The sequence below is a fragment of the Mauremys reevesii genome, linkage group 9, assembly GCF_016161935.1.
Source record: "Mauremys reevesii isolate NIE-2019 linkage group 9, ASM1616193v1, whole genome shotgun sequence".
Lineage (NCBI taxonomy): Eukaryota > Metazoa > Chordata > Testudines > Geoemydidae > Mauremys > Mauremys reevesii.
Genome location: NC_052631.1, coordinates 2,903,330 through 2,926,178, shown reverse-complemented (window position 1 = coordinate 2,926,178; position 22,849 = coordinate 2,903,330). Strand labels below are relative to the sequence as shown.

The 22,849-nt window shown below is 51.0% G+C and overlaps 1 protein-coding gene across 3 annotated transcripts in view; it reads left to right on the top strand.

Moving 5' to 3' along the window:
- The first annotated feature begins 10,671 nt into the window (after positions 1-10,671).
- The window catches only part of CCDC50 (coiled-coil domain containing 50), a 56,729-nt gene continuing 44,551 nt past the window's right edge, over positions 10,672-22,849 (top strand). Inside the window, exons 1-2 of one of the 3 annotated variants that reach the window (XM_039488042.1) lie at positions 12,268-12,441; positions 13,584-13,644. In XM_039488042.1, the coding sequence (XP_039343976.1) occupies positions 12,340-12,441; positions 13,584-13,644 (163 nt within the window). In that variant the 5' untranslated portion in view covers positions 12,268-12,339. Of the gene's footprint in view, positions 11,059-12,267; positions 12,442-13,583; positions 13,645-22,849 lie in introns of those variants that run through there. The other 2 variants (XM_039488044.1, XM_039488043.1) reach the window with 2 other exon arrangements.

Below are 22,849 nucleotides of genomic sequence, written 5' to 3'. Positions count from 1 at the left end.
GTGAGACTGGCTGGTATGGAATGAGGTGGTATCTAGAGGAGCGGGGGGGGATCTGTACATGCCTGCCTGTTGCCAAAGGTTCTATTGGGTTCATTGCTGCTGTGGGATTATTGGATGGCGGTGACTGGCCTTAATGAGAGGTTTCCCTGAATGAAAGCGGTTCTGCGTTTGGCCCATTAATCCATCTGGGAGAAGCTTTGTCAAGTTGCAAAATGCTGACAAAAAATGTCACTGACATTTCAATTAAATGGAGACAAATTTGGATGAAATATTTGCAATATTTTTCTTGTTTTTAAAATCAGCTCCAATCATCAGTAATGTCTTGCACGTCATCTGTTGAAGGACTGGCTCCTGTACTTGCAGGCAGCTGGTGTCCAACATAAGAGTTCTCCAGCTTTAATCTTCATGGTCCTAATCTGTCATGGCCGCTTCTCGTGGGCACAAGCTCGTGAAGCTGTGCTAGCCTAGCACAATGTATCTGGTGTCAAAAGGGAAATGAACAACAATGGACAAAACCCACCAGTCCATATTGTTGGGACTATGCAGACCAGGGGCATGCTGGCTGGATTCCACTGAACTCAGAGGAGCTGCTTCAACATGCACCAGCTCTGTGTATGGACAGATGAGGTTAAGCTCCTCAGTGTAATCCCACCTCCATGTCTTTCTGCATTCTGCTCTCTCTCTCTGCCCCTTGCGAAGACCCTCTTGGTTCTTGTGTGATGAAACCATTCAATCATGATAAGGGCCATCAATGGAGCTTTGCCATTATCTTCAAAGGAGCCAGAATTTCACCCAGTAGCTACCGGATGAAAGATTGATTCTCCAAGTAGCCTAACCTCAGATTCATCCCAAAGCAGCATTCACACCTCTGAGACAAACATCCATCAAAGAGAATTCAACATATTCCTCAGATAACTGTGAAGACGTGCCACCAGCCTTGGCTTGATGAGAGGGAGAGAATGTGGAGGGGCCGCTTCACACAGCACATGGCGGGTTTGGAAAGAGAAATCTTTGTTTTTCACAAGCACTCGGGAGGCTCTGAAAAGCTTCCCACTCCGCATGCGTTCCATGTGAGCCGGAGCAGCGCGCTCTGGGTTTGCCCTGGCTCCTGTGTTCTCCACTGAGCCGCCACATGCTGGATCCCGGTGAAAACACCCTGCTGAGCATGCACCTCCCAAAAGAGTCTTCCCATCAGGGACATGCCATCACTGCATCCCCCAGGCCGTAGCTAATGACGGTGGTCGGCTGGCGTCACTGGCCAGGGGAGAAGGATGCCTCCCCTGGCGTAGTTCCCATTGCGTGCTGCGCAGTAGCTTCAGAGAGACATTGGCCTCGTGCCCACAGTTCCTCTGTTTATAGAGGCAAGGGGTGGGAGTATAGGGAACATTTCCTCGGAGCAGGGCCTCTGTTCCTCCCACAGGGCCAGACTGTCCCCACTGGCCCCCAGTCTCCTCCTCCTCCCCGCTCACCCAGTCACAGGGGCCGCTCCAGGCACCAGCGCAGCAAGCGCGTGCCTGGGGCAGCAAGCTGCAGGGGGTGCCTGCCGGTTGCTGTGAGGGCGGCAGTCAGGCAGCCTGCGGTGGCGTTTCTGCGGGAGGTCTGCCAGTCCCGCGGCTTCGGCGGCGAGTACGTCGAAGGCGCGGGACCAGCAGACCTCCCGCAGAACCACCGCCGAATCCGCGGGACCGGTGGACCTCCCGCAGAAACGCCGCTGAAGGCTGCCTGACGGCCGTGCTTGGGGCAGCAAAAAACATAGAGCTGCCCCTGCACAGTCAGGTTCCCCCCCCTCACTCCAGTGTATCGTCCTCTTCCCCCCCGGAATCCTCTTCCCACCCAACTCGCCCCATTCAGGCGTCTCCCCCAGTCCTCCTTCCCCAACTCCCTTTCCTCCAGTCGGGTTCCCTCCTTGGCGTTTCTCTGCCTGGCTCCTCCCACCCTGCCAGTACTGTGCCCTGCCCCTGCCCAGGCTGCCTCCCCACCCCACCCCACCCAGCCCCACATCCTCACCCATAGCCAAAGGGGAGACGATGGAAAATCCCCTCCCCGCTGGACACGAGCGTCTCCCCGTTTCACACACATTCCCCCCTGTGGGCACGGTGTCCCCCGCCCTGTGGAAGGGAGCGATTCTCTGTGTGAGGGAATGAAAGGACCGTGCCTGCAGAACACCCCTCCGCATACACACGCTCTCTCCTGGGAGCGTCCCTCAGTGGGGCAGGAGCTGTAGTTATTAGAAAATGAGACTTTCTGTTCCCCAGGGGCCTGTTAAAACCAGTCAATATTTATGAAGCTTTTAGTCTGAACTGATGCAATTTGTTCCTTCGCTACGTGCCTGTTGCTCAGCCCATAATGATTATAAAATTAGACACTCCGGGTTAACTGTCTCCTGGCAAGCTCTGCTAAGAGACGTGGAGGGGAGGGGTCCAGGCTGCCCCATGCTGTGGGTCTTGTTCTCCCCTCATTGCACCGAGGTAACTAACACCAAGTTGGAGCACTGAGGGAAGCTCCCCACAGGGGTGGGGCATACTGCAGAGGTGGGAATGAAAGGAGCTGGGTTCTCATCCTGGCTTTCTCCCTGACTCACTGTGCGTTCTTGGGCAAGCTACTTAACCTCTGCCTCTGCCTATAACGGGTATAGTGATGCACACGTATGCCCCGGAGGGTAATTACCATTGATTAAGTGCTTTGAGATCCTCAGCTGCAGGAGACCAGGCAGGTGCTGAGATATGAATACAATGACACAAATGCACTGGAATTTCAAGAAGGCCGCCCTGGTTAATGGCACAGCAGCTGTGCCAGCTACCCCATCAATGCCCTGACCTGGAGGCATCTCCTCTAGGGGGCAGAAGGGGCACGGGCATCTCTACTGAGACTGACAACAGGGAAACGACGGGTGTACCGCTCCCTCCCACTATGACATGGGTGGTGACACCCCCATCCCAGCCCATTTCACAGGGCACTGAACACAGCGGTCCCCAGTCAGGATGCAGAATGACCAACGTGGGGTCTAGGTAGCACTTCCATGAACCCCATCACTGTGCACTGGGCCCTGAGAAGGGGCCCTCTTCTGCTCTCATTTACACCAGTGTAAATCTGGAGTGACGCTGCTAAAGTCAGTGAAGCTATTTCCTACTGCCAGGCTGGTACCCACTTAGATCAATCTCCATTGTGACAAGATCCTATCTGCCTTGGGCCCAACCCCAGTCCATGGAGCAGCTGCCGTATCTGGCCTCTGAACACAGCCAATTATACCAGCAGGAAGCCATGGAAATCACGGGAGTGACACTAGATGTAACAAACGTACGTGCTGCTGGCACCAGAGACAGCATCGCTGGAAATCAGACCCCAGGAACATCCCCGCCACAGACGTAGGCACCAGCTGCGTGAGCCATGGGCGATCTCCCCTGAGCGATGGTAGATGTACGTCTCATCATCCTCTCTGAGGGCCGGGCACTTGCTCTGTCATGCATACGAAGCCTGTATGTCACATGGTGCTGTACCCAGTTTCCCATAGGGCAAGCTAACGGGGAGGCCAAGGGAAATAAAGGTATTTTAGGATCCTCATGGGCTTTCCAGCCCTCAGGATGTTGCTGGTTTCAGAGCAGTGTCCTCCTAAAAGCACCCTGTAGTTTTAAATCCTTTCCATCTAAACATGCATGCCCCCCACACCCTCTCCCTCTGCCCCTCCTGTTCCTCTCCCCACCCATCGCTCTGACCCTCGGGATTCTTGAGAGTTCTTAGCTGATTGGCTGAACATTATAGCATCAGCATCTGCGCCGAATGGACACTGAATAAACCAATTCTGGAGGCAAATCTGGGCCGCTCCCCTGTGTAAACGCTGCACGCTGCTTTCCCACTGTGTCCTCTGCAGCAAGGGAAGCTGGTTCGGGTTGCACTTCAGCTCCCTCAGCCCTTGGTGCTTTGTGGTTTCTGACAACGCTCTCCCCTTCTCTTCTGTTTGGGCTTTATGCCGCGTCTGTCGGGCAGCCAAGCCCCTGCACCGCTCCCTTTGGCCCACTGGCCCTTGGGAAGCTGTGTCTGTATCCCACGGCAGGGATGAGGTTTCCAGACTGCCCGATGTGATTCTTACTCCCCAGGTGTCGGGGCCAGCCCAGGGCATGGAGGGAAGCAGAGGGGTTCAGGACCTCAGGGCCTTCACAGACCCTGCAGCCTGTCGATGGTAAGATATATTTGTGTCCCTTGAAAGTGCGCCTGGCCCACATTACCTCCAAGTCCGTCCTGGAGCTGAGAGGATCATCAGTCTCAGCCTTCAAACCTCGAGGCCACATACAGCGTCACAAACCCTGCTGCATGTGCCCCCCTCCCCACGTCCCCGGCTCTGAACAGATACCGCAGCAGGGGCTCCCCGTCAGCCCTCCACACTGCAAGGGGAGGTTTCTCTCCCCAGTCAGCCTCACGCTGGAATCCCCCACACACAGGGGCACAGGATTTGGGCCTCCCATGGGACCTTGGAAATACACCCCAGCATTCAGCTTCTCAGCCCAACCTGCTCTCCGGCCTGAATATCTTTGCTGAGCTGTGGAGACAGGCCAGGCTGGAAGAGCAGAAAAGAAGTGGCTGCAGGTGAAATGCAAACCTGAGTGAAGTCTCACGCTGTATGACTGGGTTCCACTTGATTATTAATGCTGAGAGCAATGAACAGAGAGAGGCTCAGACCAAAACCCAGATCTGCGCACACTGAACTTTGGAAATGTGGATCTGGATCCAATGCCGAATGTGACGAAGGGCCACTGCTTCCATAATGGGATCAACCAGTCTCCTAGCTGGAGCTGGGTCTGTACTCGGAAATAACCCGCCTGCTGAAATAGCACTTCTCAAGCCGAGCTCACAGCACGTTACAAACCAGGATAGGTGGTGGTGGTGTCAGGGATGGGCCTTTTCCTGTTCCCGTGAAAAAAACACCACATTTGAGCAAGCTGTCAGAAAAGCCTCCAAAAAATCTCAGAGTGCACATGCTCAGTCGAGACTTACTAGAAGGGGGCGACTGAATTCTCCCCGGATTTTGTGCGCTGAACATGGGCTGCAGGAGCTGAGCAGAAGCTGCAATTGTTCCCTCCATGTGCTGTGGGTCATTCTGGTGCCAGGCACCAGGACTGAGAGCCGGGAGTCTCTCTCCTGTGCCCTCAAGGCTCCCTTTGAGAGGGAAGCCTGACTGGACTGCAATGGGAACAAGAGCTAGGGGGCGGAAGGAGTAGATTGACTCTAAGAGCCTGCGGAGGAGACTGGGAGTCAGGGTGGGGAGAATACTGGCACTCTCGTGGGGATCCTGGAGGGAGAGACTGGGCCTGGCGGAGCAAGCAGCCTGGTCCGGGGGGAGGAGGAGCTGTGATTGGGGGAAGGGAGAGGTCTGGGACAGGAACAAACTGGAGGGGCCAGGGCCAGGAGCCAGGGGTAGGAAGATGTGTTCCTCATTTTCTGGGTGCCTGACTTTAGATCCTGGGTTCTGATTTGCAGAAGTGCTGAGCACTCACAGCTGCAACTGACGTCAATGGGAGCTGGGAGCTGTGCTCTGAACATAGGAAGTGCTAGATCAAGGTAAGGACTCTGAAAAATCAGCTCCTAGGCATCTCACATTAGTGAGATTAGCGGACATGCTTAACCTTTCTCTCTTTGAGCCTCAGTTCTGCCCCTGTAAAGTGGGGATAATAGCACCCATTTATCTCAGGGTGTTGTGAGATAATGAATTAATGTTTGTGAAGCACTCAGCTCCTATAGCAGTGAGCAACATAGAAAAGCCAAATTAGTCGTCCTATATGCAGAGCAGGGTTTGATGCGCTAACATCCATCTGTGACACAGAGGCCCATTGGTGCTGATGGGCAAACTGGGTTGATTGTTCTTTACAAGCAAGTTTTGTTTGAGACCGGGCAAACTCAATACACCTAAAATACCACTTTCATGGTATTTATCTGTGAAGGGTAGCATGTGATCTCCTGAGGTCCCTTCCAACCCTAATAATCTATGATTCTATGATTCTATGTGAGGCCTCTACTGGAAGCTTGTAACTTACCAGTACTCATAATCATTGTGAGATATGTGTGTGGGTAACATTTTCAGTACAGTCACAAATTATGCCTTATGGCCTTGGAGTAAGTCACCAGGGAAGCATGTGTCTCGTGATGAACCATCCAAGTGGAAAGGAGTTGTCACCCCGCCCTGGTCAGCCGGTGATGTAATGCAAGGTTCAGTTGCCTTTCCCCATCCCAGAACAGACAATGGAAAACTGTCAAAAACAGTTGCAAACAATCAAAACCACTTGGAGGTAAAACGGAGCATTACAGGAGACAGGGATCCCCCCATGAGTGGATAAAGACGAAAGACGGGTTCAGTATGTCACAGGGTGGAGAAAGACTCTCTGCACCCATTCACTGAGAAGACATCTTATTCTGCGGGGATGTTTCGTGAAAGACTGATCCTGATTCCTGGGAAGCCAGCCAGCTCTGTAACAGACTGAACTCGGAGGGCGTGTGTATGGGGGGAAGATCTGCTTTATGAGATAGGAAAGGTCACTACTGATAAGTGTGGGCCCTAGTTCGCATTTTATGGTTCCATTTTGTATTGTAACCATTTGCTTCCATCCCTCTGGGGAGTAACTGCAGCACTTCACCCAGACGCAACTAAGGCCAGGTCTACACTACAGACTATGAGTAGAACCACATCGCTCGGGTCTGGATTTCCCACACGCCTGAGTAGGGTGACCAGACGTCCCAATTTTTAGGTGTTTGTCCCGCGTCCTGATTGATGTTTGGTCGGGATGCAATTTGTCCTGATATTTCGCACCCCTGTTTTTTGTTTTGTTTTGTTTTGTTTTGTTTTGTTCTGCTGGAGGGACTCTATTTTTTTCCCCTCTTTCTGCCAGCAGGACTCTGGTTTTTTTTTATTTCATTTTTTTTTCCTCTGCTGGTGGGACTCCGGGATTCTGTGGTTTTTTTTGTTTTTTTTTTTTAAATTTTGCTGTGCTGGCAGAACTCCGTTTTTTTGCTCCACTGGCGGGACTCCGTCCCCCCCACCATGTGTCCCGATATTTTCTTCATCCCATCTGGTCACCCTACTCCTGAGTGATGTAGTTATACCAACCTAACCCCCCGTGTAGACAGTGCTGTGTTGGCGGGAGGGCTACTGCCATCGACACAGCTACCACCGCTCGGGGAGGTGGATTAACTACGCCGACGGGAGAAGTACTCCTGTCAGCATAGGAGTGTCTTTGCTAAAGCATGACAGTAGCGCTGTCCATGAGGACAAACCCTAAGATTGAACAGGGGACCAGTGGTTCCAATATTTCGCTTGTAAGGTGCTTTGGGATCCTGCAGGATGAAAAGCACTACAGAGCCGTAAGTTGTTCTTACAATGCTGCTGGCAGTCTGTAGCAAACTCTGAACAGCGACCTGTTTCCTTGGTACTATTTAATTCATCCCCACCTGCAGGTCCTCTGGGGTCATGTTCTCTTCATTATCTCTTAGATTTCCTGTGCATTCCAGATGATTAGTTCCCTTTTCCTTTCTCAAAAGGTCTTATCTAAATATAAATTTCAGCATCCAGCACACATGGCTGCCCACAGGTCAGAAAGAGGCAGGACACTGATGGAGCAGCTGCAAAGGAAATGCTTTATTTTGCCTGCCGGATGTAGCCTAAGAGCGTATTATTTCCTGCTGTCCTTTGCGGTGCCTTGTGTCACCACAGCAGGTCTCTGGGGGTCTCTGCAGATGTTCTATCCTTGCTACAGCAAGACTTGTGGGATCAAAGCTGTTGAGAGTGGATGTAAAGAGCTGCCCCAAGGAAGCTAGGCCTAGTGCATAGATTATATGGGTTCTGCCCACCCCAGAACTATGCTACATAGCTTCATCTGCTGGCACTTTATCTATTACTTAGTTACATATATACAGGCACAGAGCACTCTTGTAACAGGCCTAAATCACTTCAGGGCCCAGTGGCACCAATATGGCAGCTGTTGACAACAGGTAAATTAGCTTTTGATTCTTTTATGTTTGATTCTTTTATGTTGGAATTTTGGGCCCTAATCCAGCAACTGGCTGGCCCCTTGGCCTCATGTGGCCCTAGGAAATCAGAGCAGACCACAGCAGGAGAGTGTCTCCATGGAACACGTGTCAGAATTGTGGACTTAAAACAGTGCTGTCAAAGTTCAGGGGCTGCGGGTGTTCCAGATGGCTGCAGGAGCTGATGGAGTCTGGCATGCTCTTTGATGCAATCTTGCTATTGACAAGGTATGTACTGAATTCTGCTTCTCTGAACACAGAAGGAACCAAGAACCACCAGAGCAGTTTCTTAGCTTACAACCCACAAGCTTCTTTATCTACCATCACACCCCAAAGCGCGCTCTCTAGCTTCTTCGAGGGTCACACTGTGCTTACAGCAGGGCCACCCAGAGTGGGGGGCATGTGGGGCAATTTGCCCCAGATCCCGGGCCCCGCAGGGGCCCTGCGACCCCTGGCCCGGCAGCAGTCAGGTCTTTGGTGGCATTTCAGCGGCGGGGGACCCTTCAGTGCTGCCGAAGACGCAGAGCGACTAAAGGGCCCCCTGCCGCCGAAGACCCCGGACTGCCGCTGGGTGAGTACAAGCGCCACAGCTCCCCTGCTAGGCCCCAGGCCCCCTGAATCCTCTGGGCGGCCCTGGCTTACAGGCTCCTGCTTGGTTGTCTTGCCTCTCCCTGTCCCTCTGTTCTTGTCTGGTCTGATCTTAGGCTTGGTCTGCGCTAGCAACTTATTTCAGTATAACTCTGTCATTCAGGCATGTGGAAAATCCAGGCCCCTGAGCGACACAGTTACACCGACCTAACTCCCAGTGTAGACAGCACTATGACTAATGCAGTATGTCGGCACTCTTGCCGGACATTGCTACTGCCTCTCAGGGCAGTGGATTACCGACGCCGACAGAAGCTCTCCCGTCAGCGTAGGTAGCGCAGCTGCACCGTTGCCACCTTTTGAGTGTAGACAAGCTCTTGGTTCTTGTGGGATCTCTCCTCCCACATACACCTACCCAAACCAATGCGTAGGCAAAAGCTCCTGGATGGGCTCACACAGAGGCTGCTCTAGCTATATGCAAGCTAGGAAGCTGCCTAGGGCTGCAGATTTCAGGGCAGCTGGTTAAGGCCACAGATTTGAGTGGCATTGTGATGACACCCGTGCGCCAGGTGACAACTCCACTCACTCAACTTTGGCCTGGTTCCCTGTCTGTCATGGCGAGTGGGCAGTTGAGCCAAACCTGAGTGGCGTGACAACCCACTGAAGTATTGCTTAGCACGGCAGATTGTCTTGAGTGGCCTCTGGGTTCACACGCCCATTGTCTTAGGTGAGAGTTTATGCGCAGTTATGTTAACTGAAGGGTGAGTTCACACCTTTCAGTCTCAATGGGGTTTTAACTCACCCCATAACAAGCTCATAACAATAGCAACAACCTAAGCACCATGTTTGCAGGTGTCATTAAATATAAATAGCCTTGGTAGAACTTGATTGTATTGATCATTTTGATGGATGCTATCAATGTTTATTTGTAGCAGTTTTTCTGATCTTTTCAATTTAAATTTTCAGTTGTGGAAAATTATGCAAGGGGGTCAGACAGTTATTTAATGTCAAAAGATGCTGAGATTTGAAAAGTTAAAAGCTTTATAAACTGCTCAAAACAAATTGGCAGCATCACAATGTCAAAATACACAAGGTAACTATCTTTAACCCAACAAATCACACCTGTTTTCACCATTGGTTCACTAGTCCATTTGTAACGAGCATTATTTCAGAAGTCTAAGTCACTAGATTTTGATTCTAATAAGTTCTCAAGCAGCATTTTGCTTCCTTTGCTTATCTGTACATTTTGATTCTTATCAGAATGGAAATGTTTTGTCATCACTTTGTGTGTGCATGTGTGTGTATGGTGAAACTGATGATTACCGACGTTTACCGATAAAAATCTAATCCTTCCAAGTTTAAATATAAACTTCAGGTTCTTTGCGTGAAAGCTGCTGTACAAATGCTAAAACCTTCAACTTCGTAGTTGTGCTGTGGTTCTGAATTAACTACATTATATTTAGACAGGTTGGGAACGAAAACACACTCAAACTTTGGGAGAGTTTGGATCAGATCTTTGTTGCCTCTTGTGTTCCTTATGGTTCTGATTTATCTTTCTGGTTGCTTGCCCCTCCTGTCTTTCCTCCTAGCCCTGTTCAAAAAAACCAAAAACAAACAAACACCTAATCTAAAGCCGCAAACCCAGAAAACCAGCCCATTCTAATGACTGCAAACCAGAAATAATGGTGCTGTCATTACCAGCCACCTCTGTACCCAAATGCTTATTTATAGGATCAAAAATCCAGGTCATTCACAGATAGGGTGACCAGACTGAGACAGTAAATGTGAAAAATCGGGACAGGGTGTGTGTGTGTGTGGGGGGGGGGTAATAGGAGCCTATATAAGCAAAAGACCCCCAAATCGGGGCTGCCCCGATGGTCACCCTATTCACAGCCCCATCTCCTGATCGCTTTCGCTTGTGCACCACTGGGCAGCGGGGTGGGGAGGGAACCACGTGCTGCGCTCCTGGGGCATTTAACTCGGAAGGGAAAAGGCGCCAGGCGCTTGGCTGCCAGCGGGTGAGCTCCATGCAGCTGCGGTTAGGAACCTGCCGCTCCCCCCGCGCTGCTTTCTGTCCCGTCTCTCGCTCCGTACAGAACGCACAGTGTCCGTTTCCTGGCTCCAGTTACATTGTAGCGATTCCAGGAGGAGGTGTTAATAGCGGTGGCGCGAAGGAGGCGGCGGCGGCGGCAGCGGCAGCTGGGCACTTTTCGGGGCGGGGGGGGGACAGATCAGTGGCTGTGAGTGTCTCCCCTGCCTCCCCCCCGGCTCCAGTCGCTGCAGCCAACGCTCAGCCCTAGCGAGAGCCCCCGGATCGACCCCCCCCCCCCGTGTGCAGATCGCTTCGCAGGGGCGGAGCCCCCCCGGCCCGCCGCCCGCCGCAGCTGGAGCAGGAGGAAGCGCAAGATCCCAACATGGCTGAAATCAGCATCGATCAGTCCAAGCTACCTGGCGTGAAGGAAGGTGAGGCGCTGCCCCCCCTCCCGAGCCCAGCTGGCGGGCGGGGTGGGGGTTCTCCCCGCCTAGGGGTCAGCGGGAGGTTTGAGTCCCCCACCCCCTGTGCCTGGAGTCGGACGTCCCTGGGAAGCGGTGGAGTTTCTCTCTCTCTGTGTACACACACAGAGGATTGCGGGGGGGTGTTAATATTTCTGCACGCTAAAAGAGGAGGAGTGGTCAGGGCGAGAGAGTGTGTGTGTGGGTCAGTGTGTGTCTTGTGCTGTCTGTGTTGTGAAATGTGACTCTGTCCCTCCTGGGGTTTGGCTGGCAGGCCTGGGAGCTGCCTGCTGGTCAGGAGGAAAACCCCAGCGCCGCCCCATCCAGGGCAGGCGTCCAGCACTGAGACCTGGTAGGCGCTGGGCAGAGGGGACGAGTCCCGGCCCTTGGGCCCCACGGAGTGGGGGGGATCTGATGGCTGAGCTCCTGCAGGGGGGCTGGGACATTCCCCACAGCGCGGGATGCTGAGAGCCAGTGAACCACACCTGTGATGGGAATCACTTCCCCCCCCCCCCGAGCTTGTGGCGCCGATCCTGCTGGGCACTGGCCACGAGCGCCTCTCCCCTAAGCTCCGAGCAGAAACCCAGCCCCAGCTCTGGCCGTGGGGCAGAAGGTGCTTTGCGGAAGGAACCACCTTGACCTGACAGTAAGATGGGGGGTTGCAGGCTGGGGAAGGTCAGATGGTCCGGAGATTGAGGGAGCCCGTGTGGAGATCCGGCTTTTTGTTCAGCCTGTATTGGCTTAAACTTATGCCGGGTGTTTTTTTACCGGCCCTACAACCGGGGAGGAAGGGGCCTGGGATTCAGCAAAGGCAAATCAGGCGACGCTTTCAGCTTCCCGGAGATCCGCCTGTCACTTGCAATTTCACCGTCCTGGATGTGCCCCCAGGGCCAGTGTCTGGCTGGAGACAAAAGCGGCCGCACTTCTCCTTTTGTAAACTCCGCAGAGCTGGGCAGGGAGGGCTGGAGCCTTTGTATCGATCCGGTGGAGTGGCTCAGGATTTATTGTCCCGGGGGTGGGGGGTATGGAGAGATGGGGGGGACGACACTCCAGCACATCTGTAAGCAGGGCAGACAATGAGCCTTGCTATGCCGTAGCTAGGAGCCTATTCATGCCATTGATATGCAAATCCGCTCCTCACAGCCCTTGCCCCTAGCAGGTTAGGGGCTGAGCCTTGGGAACAGAGGGGAAGGGCAGAACTGTGGAGGGGGAAGAGGTTAATTCATCTCTTGGGCCAATGTCTGTTGTCAGATGAATGGTGCCCAGGATCGGGTTAAACCACACTGTGGTCGCATGCATGCTGTAAGATTTAACTATGCTTTAATGGTGCCCCATGTGTCACGGTTCAAAGAGGTGGGTGAAACGTGGGTCAGTCCTGTAAATGTGTTTTTGACTGTGTCTGGACTAGCCATGTGGTAACCCAGTCCCCCAGCATCACAGAACTTATCTGTGCTCAGATGCAGTGGTTATGAGTGCAGGATAAATATCTAATTAGACTGCAGTGTAGCTGGGATTTTACCTCTCCTGGCTTTCTTGGGTTTGCATTGTTCTAGAAGGAAAACAACCATGTTTTTTGTTCTTTTTGTTGAGAATTACAGTTTAACCCCTACTCGGAGCGGGTGTGATCTAGTAACTGTAGCAAAGGCCTGGGAACTGGGAGTTCTGGGTTCGGTCCCCAGCTCAACCTGTCAGTGTCTCAATTTCTCCATCTGGAAAGCAGGGATAAGGATACCTGCCTACTTCAGAAGGGTGCTGTTGGGTATTAAAAGTGCTCTGAGGTCTTCAGATGAAAAGTATTATTTACGGGACAGCTTCCATTCTTGCTTACAACAGAGTAAATCTTTAGTAACTTCACCAGCCAAAGGAGTTACTCTGGATTTACACCAGTGTTACTGAGAGTGGTGGATGTTAGAATTACTTTGGACATCCATTCAAAACATCTTAGACGTGTTTCCAAGTCTGTAGCCAATAGTATTTTGTTCAAAGTTAATACAAAGTAGCAAGCATACACTTGAAGATCCAGTTTAGTCTTAAAAACTTGAGTAGATGGAGGGGAAACAGGCCAAACACTAAGAATTTTGTGTTAATGCTCCTGTTTGTTGCCAATGGAGAATGGTAGCATTCAGGTGCGGAAGATTTAGGGTGAAATCTTCGCCCACTTAAGTTAATGGCAAAACTCCCATTGATTTCAATGGAGCCAAGATTTCACCCTTAGTGCCAAATAACAATTTGACTAGGGGAGTGTTACAACGTGGCTAAAAGGTGCAGGGTGAGTGGAGCCTTTGTGTTCTGTAAAGTCTCAGTCCAGTACCTTTAATCTACTGGGAACATAATTCATCAGGTTTTATTCTGATGGAAAGTGTTGAACCCCGATTGTGCTTTGTTTAGAATAGATCGCTTCATTACTGACCTCCCTGTTTCTAGCATCTGCTTGTGACACCACACAAAGGGAAGAAACAGAGCAGCTCCCATAACCAGGGAAATATTTATTCCAGATGCAGAAAATCACTGTCCGTCCTTTCGGAGAAATGTCCACTCTGTTTATTTGGGACAAAGGTCAGTTTGGTGATTCATTAACGGGTTGGAAGATCATTTTACTACTCTCTTTGCTTCCGTTTCTTTATTTCTCATTAACTCTCCCTCAGATGAGAACTATCGCTGAGGGTCTAGTTATTGTGACAATAAGATGCCATGGTACTTCTTGGAAGAATAAGGGTCTCGTTGCTGTTTTAGTGCTGAGGTCATATAAAAGCTCATCTCAACTAAGAAATGTTAAGCTGATTCTGTCCTTGGATGGATAATCTAAGAAGTGTAGCTAGATGCTGCAGGAAGTGGTGCTGGTTATTCAGATCCACAGATGACTTCTTATTAAAGACAGAGCTACACTTAATCTTTTGCCAGTATTTTGCCAGTATTTTGCTGACACTTAAAGAGTAAATGAGATGATCTGGGTAATTAGAGACTTGTCTGTCTGACCTCGATCCTGAGCAAGATAAGGGAGTGGCTTAGATAGGGCAGAATAAAGGAGGCTAATATAATTAATACCAGTCAACATGGGTTTATGGAAAATAAGAAGCTAGTCTGACAGAACCCCCTACCCCATTTTTTTTTTAATGAGGCTACAGATTTGGTTGATAAAGGTAACAGTCTTGGTGCAATATACTTGGACTTCTGCAAGGCATTTTGACTTGGTACGCCACAACATTTTGATTTATAAAACCTATTTGGCACACATTTAAATGAATTAAAACTCTCTCAAAATGCAATTGTAAATGGGGAATTATCATTGAGGGGGTGTGTTTCTAGTGGGGTCCCGCAAGGATCTGTTCATGGCACTTATCCGTGACCTGAAAGAAAACAAAATCATCACTGATAATGTTTGCAAATGACACACGAATTGGATGAGTGGCAAATAACAAAGAGGACAAGTTGCTGATACAGAGTGATCTGGATTGCGCCTTAAGCTGGGAGCAAGTAAGCAATGTGCATTTTAACACAGCTAAAAGGAAATGTGTACATCTGGGAACAAAGGATGTAGGCCATGCGTACAGGATAGGTGGTGCTCTCCTGGGAAGCAGAGACTCTGAAAAAGATTTGGGAGTTCTGGATAATCAGCTGAACATGAGCTCCCAGTGTGATGTTGTGGCCAAAAGGGCTAATGTGCACCTGGGATACGTAAACTGGGGAATCTGGAGTAGGAGTAGATGGCACTGGTGAGCCTGTCCCTGGAATCCTGTGTCCCGTTCTGGTGCCCACAGTTCAAGAAGGATGCTCTAAATCAGAGCGGGTTCAGAGAAAAGCTGTGAGAATGATTAAAAAATTAGAAAACCTGCCTTATAGCGACAGACTGCGATCAAGTCACCCGTAACCTTCTCTTTGTAAAGCTAAATAGATTGAGCTCCTCGTGTCTAGCAGTACCTAGATGGGGAACAAGTATTTAGTAACATGCCCTTTGGTCTAGCAGACAGAGGTAGAACAAGATCCAGTGGCTGGAAGTTGAAGGTAGGATATGAGGAGTATGTTCTGAACAGTGATGGTAACTAACCACTGGAACAGTTCAAGGGTCATGGTGGATTCTCCATCACTGGCAATTTTAAAATCAAGATTGAATGTTTTTTCTACAAGACCCTGCTCTGGGAATAACGTTGCCGGTTCTCTCTGGCCTGTGCTCTGCAGGAGGTCAGACTAGATCGGAGTGGGCAAACTTTTTGGCCTAAGGGCCACATCGGGGTTCCGAAACTGTATGGAGGGCCAGGTAGGGAAGGCTGTGCCCCCCAAACAGCCTGGCCCCCGCCCCCATCTGACCCCTCCCACTTCCCACCCTCTGACTGCCCCCCTCTGAACCCCTGACCCATTCAACCCCCCTGCTCCTTGTCCGCTGACCACCACCTCCCGAGACCTCCCGCCCCTAACTGCCCCCCCAGGACCCTACCCCCTATCCAACTCTCCCTGCTCCCTGTCCCCTGACTGCCCCTTATCCAACCCCCCCGCTCCCTGCCCCCTTACCATGCCACTCAGAGCACCAGAACTGGCAGCCACGCCACCCAGCTGGAGCCAGCCATGCCACCGCGCTGCCCGTCAGGAGCGCACTGCCCCACCGCCCAGAGCGCTGGCGGCACAGTGAGCTGAGGCTGTGGGGCAGGGGCTAGCCTCCCCGTCCGGGAGCTCAAGAGCTGGGCAGGATGGTCCCGCAGGCCGTAGTTTGCCCATTTCTGGGCTAGATGATGACTATGGTCCCTTCTGGTCTTAGAATCTGTGAATCCGGGAAAGCATTATCTAAATTGTATCTGTTCTTATCAGTTAAGTTTTTTTTTAATTGATATTTTTATATCCGTAAAAGCCCTAAATGCAGCTATACCAGCAAAAGCACTTTTGTGGCAGTATAACTTACTTCTTTTGGGGAGCTGGTATAGGCTCCACCAGAACTCTTTGGCGGTAGAAGCTGCTTCTACCTACCTATCCTGGCAAACCTTTTCCAGTGTAGCCTAGGCCGCAGTGCTTCAGCCCAGTATTAGAAGCCACTTTGCTGTTGGAGTTGCCATCTTTGAGACAAGATGTAAAGAGAAGTTTCTGACCATTGTGGTCAATAAGGAAACCATACTAATATTTATCAGAAGTAGTCATGTTAGATGCGGTGCCTGGCCAAGTTTCGTCTTGAGCTATTTCCTGACTGGGTTCATATTTGCAGTTTTAAGAGGAAACAATCTTTTTCCTTCCCAGCCCTGAGCTTTTGGGCAGTGTTACTGTGTGCTGTTTGACCGCTGTCGTGTTCCATCCCAGAGGTGGCTGCACGGGGACAGTGAAAAGATCCATATGCCTATTTCATGAGGCCTTTTTGAGAGCCTTTGGGACAAAAGCATGCTGGCGATAGACAATTATTCCTAATCAGTTACTTATGAAACTGACTTGTGATGCAAGTAGTTGCACGCCAGACTGATCCCCATCCCCTGGCATAACACCGGAGGTTAAAGCAAGGGAATTGTGTGGAGGGAAAAACACAGCTCTCCCTCTTCTCCCTGGCTTAAGTAACCAGCCCTTCTCCACAGCACCCCACCCTGCTCCAATCTGCTTTAACCACTGCATATCACCTCATGGATGCAATACACACGTGTGTATCCTAGGGGGGGGCAGGTGGGCTGGAGTCAGGGTGGCACTGGGGGGTCCAAACTATTCTCTTAGGGTACATCTACATTGTAGCGTAAGCCCTGGGTTTGAGCTCAGGCTCAAACCTAACCCTCCTTCTGTCTACACACAAATCCACTTAGGTCAGGGATTGGACCAAGGGCTCCAGGACCCTATGGGAATGGAGACTCTGACCCTGAGTCAGTCTGGGATCCACAGTTCAAGCAGTGTAGACGCAGCCCTGTTGGATTTGTGCTCTAGGGGTCTGCCAAAAGTATCCCACGGACTGACTTTCTTTGTCCTCTCGACAGCCAAGCATGGTGGTTGCACCACGAACACAGGGCTAGAATGACCACATTTGGGGCGGGCGCTAGGAAGTCTGGGGTGGTTGGACTTAGGCCTGCATAGTGCAATGCAGATGCTGGAGCGCCGGGTTGGGACCCAGGGTTCAGCAATTCCTAACCTGGGGTTACAGATGAGTATAGACACTCAAGCCCTAGGCTAACAAACCCAGGGTCTGCTAACTCGAGTTCTAGTAACCTTGGGCTTATCTTGCAGTGTAGACAGACCCACAGGGATCCCCCAGACCTGCACAGATCCCACCTCTCTTTCCAGGATAGTTGAGTCCCCGTGGTCCATTTGGTTGCTGCTGCCTCTGCCAGGCTGAGAGTTATACCTCTGGCTTTGTGACGCAGACACCTGCCGTCTGGGACAGAGACACAACGAGAACATAGCATAGATCCGAAGGCACCACTGTGATCCTCTGGTCTGGCCCCCTGTACAACACAGGCCACAGAACTATCCTGGAATAATGCCTAGAGCAGATCTTTTAGAAGAACCTCCCAGCTTGGTTTAAAATGTTCATTCACTATCTGTGATGCCAAGTGGATCTGAACTGGTGAACAGCTCTGTAGCTGCGTATTTCCAGTCCCCTGTGCCAGTTCTGCTCATTTGTTTCCCCCTCCTGTTTCCAACAGGTACCTGCCCTCTGACACAAACCAACCTCTCTGGACCCTGGGCTTGCCGCCAGCTGTGTCCCCCAATTTGGAGCTGGGTTAAGCTGCACTGGGTCACATGACACTTCACACCCATGTAGCACATCTGTGCTCTGTCGCTAAGCCCCCAGTGTAGACAAGGCCTGACTGTTTCAGTGCGGCCCTGTGGGCGGGTGGCCGTGACAATGGCTGCATTAGGAATTCCGCTCTCATTGAAGCTCTAATTTGACTTTTTTTTACAAACACTGAGCTGTAGCTTCAAAAGCCACTCTTTGTGCCGATGCCAGCTTGACTGGCTTCTCTGCACGTGCCCGTGGCAGGCACAGCTGCTGCCTTGGGGGAACAGGAAAGGCTTATATGGATATGTTCTGTCTTGGCGAGGGCTTTCTCAGGGCAGGCAGGCTGCCTGGCTCCCAGTGTACAGCTCTCTTATATGATTGAATACAACTTTGTTCTAAGCATCAGCCTCTCTCTTCCCCTTTCTCCTCCCCCACCACCTGCCCTCTGACCGCTGCAGCTTCCCCTGACCTTCACTGAGACCCTCGCTAGTAGAGCCACGTGGCTGCTGACTCTGAAGCGGGCAGATGGCCGGGTCAGTGTTCTGTGTCTCTCAATCTCTCTTGGAATCTGCCCAGATTTACTGATGCTATTGGCTTATGTCAGGCTTTCCAGTGACTGCCTCTGGCCTGTGTTGTGTGTGTGCAAGTGAGGGTAGAGAGAAAACAACTTGGTGTCTTTCAGGATTGGAAATAGGTTCAGAATTGTAGATTATTGGTATGGGGAGCAGGGAATTGCCTTAGAATTTCTCAGAGGTGCCGTATGGAAGCCCAGGCAGGGCTCACCTTGCTCATTAAGGTGTCAGTCAGAGCAATCAGGCTTTGGCCTGTCAGTTTTAGTGTCATCAGGGCAGCAGTTGTTCAAGTGGTTGAAGATCGGCGAGGTGGTTGCTAAAGCACCGGCACTGTGCCGCTCTGGCCTGGGTGACTGACTTCTTGCCTTGTGCTGTGCAGGGTCGTGGTTTTCTGCTTCGTGGCTTCTTCTTGGAAATCACTCTAGGCTGGCGCATGGGAACTGGGTGGCTCGGGGGGATATGTCCTGGGTTATATAGGGTCTGGGTCACTGTTTCACAATCGGCCCTGGTGAACAGTAAGCGGTTTTCTGAAGTGCACAAATTCAGTAGGAGCTTGGCTGGGACTCATCATGCTTGTGACTAGAGCTGTGGGTAAGTTGCCATGTGAAGCTGTTCATCTGAGCATTGCTGGCCTGGTGTGAGATTCACATGAGCCTTTTAAAGAGTGTGGTCTGGGCTAGAAACACCTGGTTCCTTGCTCCAAAAACTTTCCCCTGAACAAACAGGCTTGAGTGCCTTCTCCCATCCCCCGTTTCACAAAGGACACTGCTGGGGATTGTGTCTGTAGCTAGCCGGGACATTGCCCTAGGAAGAACAGTGTTGGGCTGAGGGCTGTCTGTATGCTCCCCCCTGGCCCCAATGCTTTCTGCAGGCAGCCAGTTGATTCCTTTGCTTCTGCATGGTAGAGTTGGGGTAGGCCCCATCGTTTTCCGTTTAAACCGATTTCTACCCAAAAAATCCTGGGTTTTACACAAAATATTTGTTTTTGTTTTTCTAATTTTCACCCTACGTTTGTATTATTCAAATGTATAAAAATAACTTGTTTTATTATGAAAATACAATAAACTGCATGAGAGCTGTATTACGAAAACACACGAGTCTGTGTGTATATGCAGAGCTGCCATGTATTAGTCTAGACTCAGGATACGCACAATAAACAAACAGGGACGCGCACAAGCTCTGAAGTGTGTGAGCATCTGAAGCTACTGATGAATCTCACACCCACCACATACACATTTCAAGCTGTTAGCAGATAACGATTTAAAGATCTGACATATTACAATGAGAAGAAAATTAAAAATAACAAAAACGGGAGAAAAGGACGAAGATGAGTGTATGCGCTGCAAATGGTATGGCCCAATTATCAAATGTTAATATTTATAGCCTAATAGTTCTAAGTCTACAACAGTAAACTATTTATTTATTTTTTCAAATAAAACTTTTCATTTGGGGATTAGGGATATATTGTTTTCTTAAACTTTAGAGGTGGCATTGTGGTTTTCAGTTCTGTTTTAGTTCTGCAGCAAGCCACATTGAATTCCATTCATCAAAGCATTAATCTAATCAATACTCCCTCCCCCATCCTTCCCGCCACCAAAATAACCCAGATATTTACCTAGACAAATTCTCAATAGTTTTTTCCCACCGATTTTCATCTATTTTTGTTGTTGCAGGAATGAACACTGGTAAATTCCTGGGAAAAATAAAATAATAACCAAAACCGAAGGGCCCTAAGTATGAGGTACATGGGGCCTCGGCTTCAAGGAAGCAGTCTCTCTCCTGCCCTGATCCTGAAAGGAGAGCAGGGAAAACTCAGGTGCCCCCCCCCACCTCCTGGACTGTAATAGGCTGCTTGAGGAGAAGCAGGGCCCTGCCCATGGGGCCTGCGTGGAGGCGGGCGATGGTGATGCTTTTCAGTTTTGGAGGAAATGACCCTGTTTTGCAAGGCTTTGCCTCCTGTTTTCTCAGAGACTTCCAAGTTGAGCCTGTTTGTTCAGAGAAAAGTATCTGGAGTAAGGAACCAGGTGTTTCTAGCCCAGGTCAAATCCTCTGCAAGGCTCATGGGACTCTTTCACTGAGGCTGGCAATGCTCAGATGAACAGCTTCACACGGCATCTTCCCCACAGCGCTAGTCCCGAGCCCATGAACTTGACAATCTGTGTGCCAGGCAGCTGGCTAGTTTCACACCAGCCTACTGGCTTCCTCATCTACATTTAGCTCAAGCTCAAAATGTGAGAGTCTCTGGGGGAAGGGAGGCGGCTCTTATGCTTAAAACACTGAACTAGGATCTAGGAGATGTGGGTTCAGAGGCTCCCTGTGTGCCCTTGGATCGATTGCTCATCTCTTTGTGTCAGCTCCATGTCTGTCATCCCTTTTCTCTGGTGTGTCTGTTTAGATCACAGTAGAAAGTCGCAGTGGGTCCCCAGTACTGCTATCATGGTTGTAATAACTTACATTCTGATCTCAGCATCTGTGTCTCCCCCCCGACCCCGTGCGTGCGCGCACACACACTGTCTGACCTCACAGATTTCTCTGTGAATCAGTTACTCTGACTTTTAAATGCACCATGCCTCAGGCGGTATTATGGGATTAACTAGTTAGTGTTTATAATGAGCTTTGAGATCCTCCGAAGGCAGGTATCAAAGGAGCCTGATCCAAAGACCCACAGCGGTGTCCCACTGACCTCAGTGGACTTTGCATTGGGCCCTGACAATTATTTTATTTGTGCGCTAACCCACAGTGCAACCAATTAACCCAACAACTCTTTGCCGGCCAAATAAAATAGTCGAACTTGAACTTTTTTGGCTTGAGCTGGTGATGGTGGTGGATTTAGTCTGTGCACTGCTGACAACTTTCCCTGTGGTTGCCGCTGTGTGGGACAAAGCCGACGTGTGGTAGGAGTGAGTCACTTTCCATTAACTTCCGTTTTAAAGTCTGTTTTGAAAACCATGTGTGGTAAAGTGTGGAGCCCACGTGTACGTGGGTGAGTGTTTATCTCCTTCTTCCCCCCACTAACCAACCTCTTTGAACCAGGACTAACGCTGTCGGGGGAGGGATTGGCTTATGAGAAACTGTTGTGAGATAATTTGTGGAGTTCAGCTGAGCGATGACTCAGGGGGAAAGGGACATAAGTCTGCAGATATTTGAAGCATATTCACACCAATGAGAGATGGGAATTACTCAGTGTGCTACAAGGGGCTAGAACAAGAGTTAACGAGATACAATTGAGAAACAGCATTGGGACTGAATATTAAGAAGTTTCTTGATGGTGAGATGTGGTCTCCTGCAGAATCTACTCCTAAAGGATGCAGCGGATGTTGCTTTCACAGCTAGACTGGACAAGACACCAGAGCGTGTCCCTGATGGAAACGCTCCTAGAGAGATGGGCTGGGATGGCGACGTGTGACTTCTGTGAAGCACTCCATGGTTCTGCGGCAGCCTCTCCCACTGCTCTGAATGGAAACCTCTTCTACACTCCTCCGTTTTCCCCTTAACCCAGGGGTGGCCAACCTGAGCCTGAGGAGGAGCCAGAATTTACCAATGTACATTGCCAAAGAGCCACAGTAATATGTCAGCAGCGCCCCCCCCCCCACCTCCCACTCCCAGCGCCTCCCGCCCACCGGCAGCCCTGCCGATCAGCACCTCCCCCTCCCTCCCCGCACCTCCCAATCAGCTGTTTTGTGGCGTGCAGGAGGCTCTGGGTGGGAGGGGGAGGAGCGAGGGCACGGCAGGCTCAAGGGAGGGGGCGGGAAGGGGTGGAGTGGGGGCAGGGCCTGTGGCAGAGCCAGGGGTTGAGCAGTGAGGCCCCCCCACCCCGCCGCACACATTGGAAAGTTGGCGCCTGTAGCTCCTGCCCCGGAGTCGGTGCCTATACAAGGAGCCGCATATTAACTTCTGAGGAGCCGCATGTGGCTCCGGAGCACAGGTTGGCCACCCCTGCCTTAACCTCTCACTAGACGGTGGCTCTTTCCCCTCACAATACAAGAATGTCGTAGCCTCTCCCATCATAGAAAGCCCACGCACCCTCCCACGCACCCTTGACCCCGCTTGCTCTCCGCCTATTGTCCCATCTCCCTCCTATCTCTGAGCTGATTGGACGTGCTGGTTAGTCAGGGTCTGGCGTTTCTCTCCTCCAGTCCCATCCTAGACCCTCTGCGGTCTGACTGCTGCCCCTTGCACTCAGCTGAAACCGCTCTTGCCAAAGTCTCAAATGACCTCTTCCCGGCCAGATCTCAGGGCCAGCACTCCATCCTCGTCCTCTTGGGCCTGTCGGCTGCCTTCGATGCCATCAGCTGAGCTCTTCTTCCTGTAACCGCGTCTGGGCTTCTGTGACACTTTCCTCTCCTGTTTCTCTTCCTACCTCTCTCTTTGCTCCTGTGGCATGTCCTCTGGGGATCTCACCTATCCCCTCTCCAGATTTCTGTGCGGGCTCCTTACAGCTCTGTCCTTGGTCCTCTTCTCCTCTCTCGCTACATCTTATCTCTGGGTCATCTCATCTGCAAACACACATTCA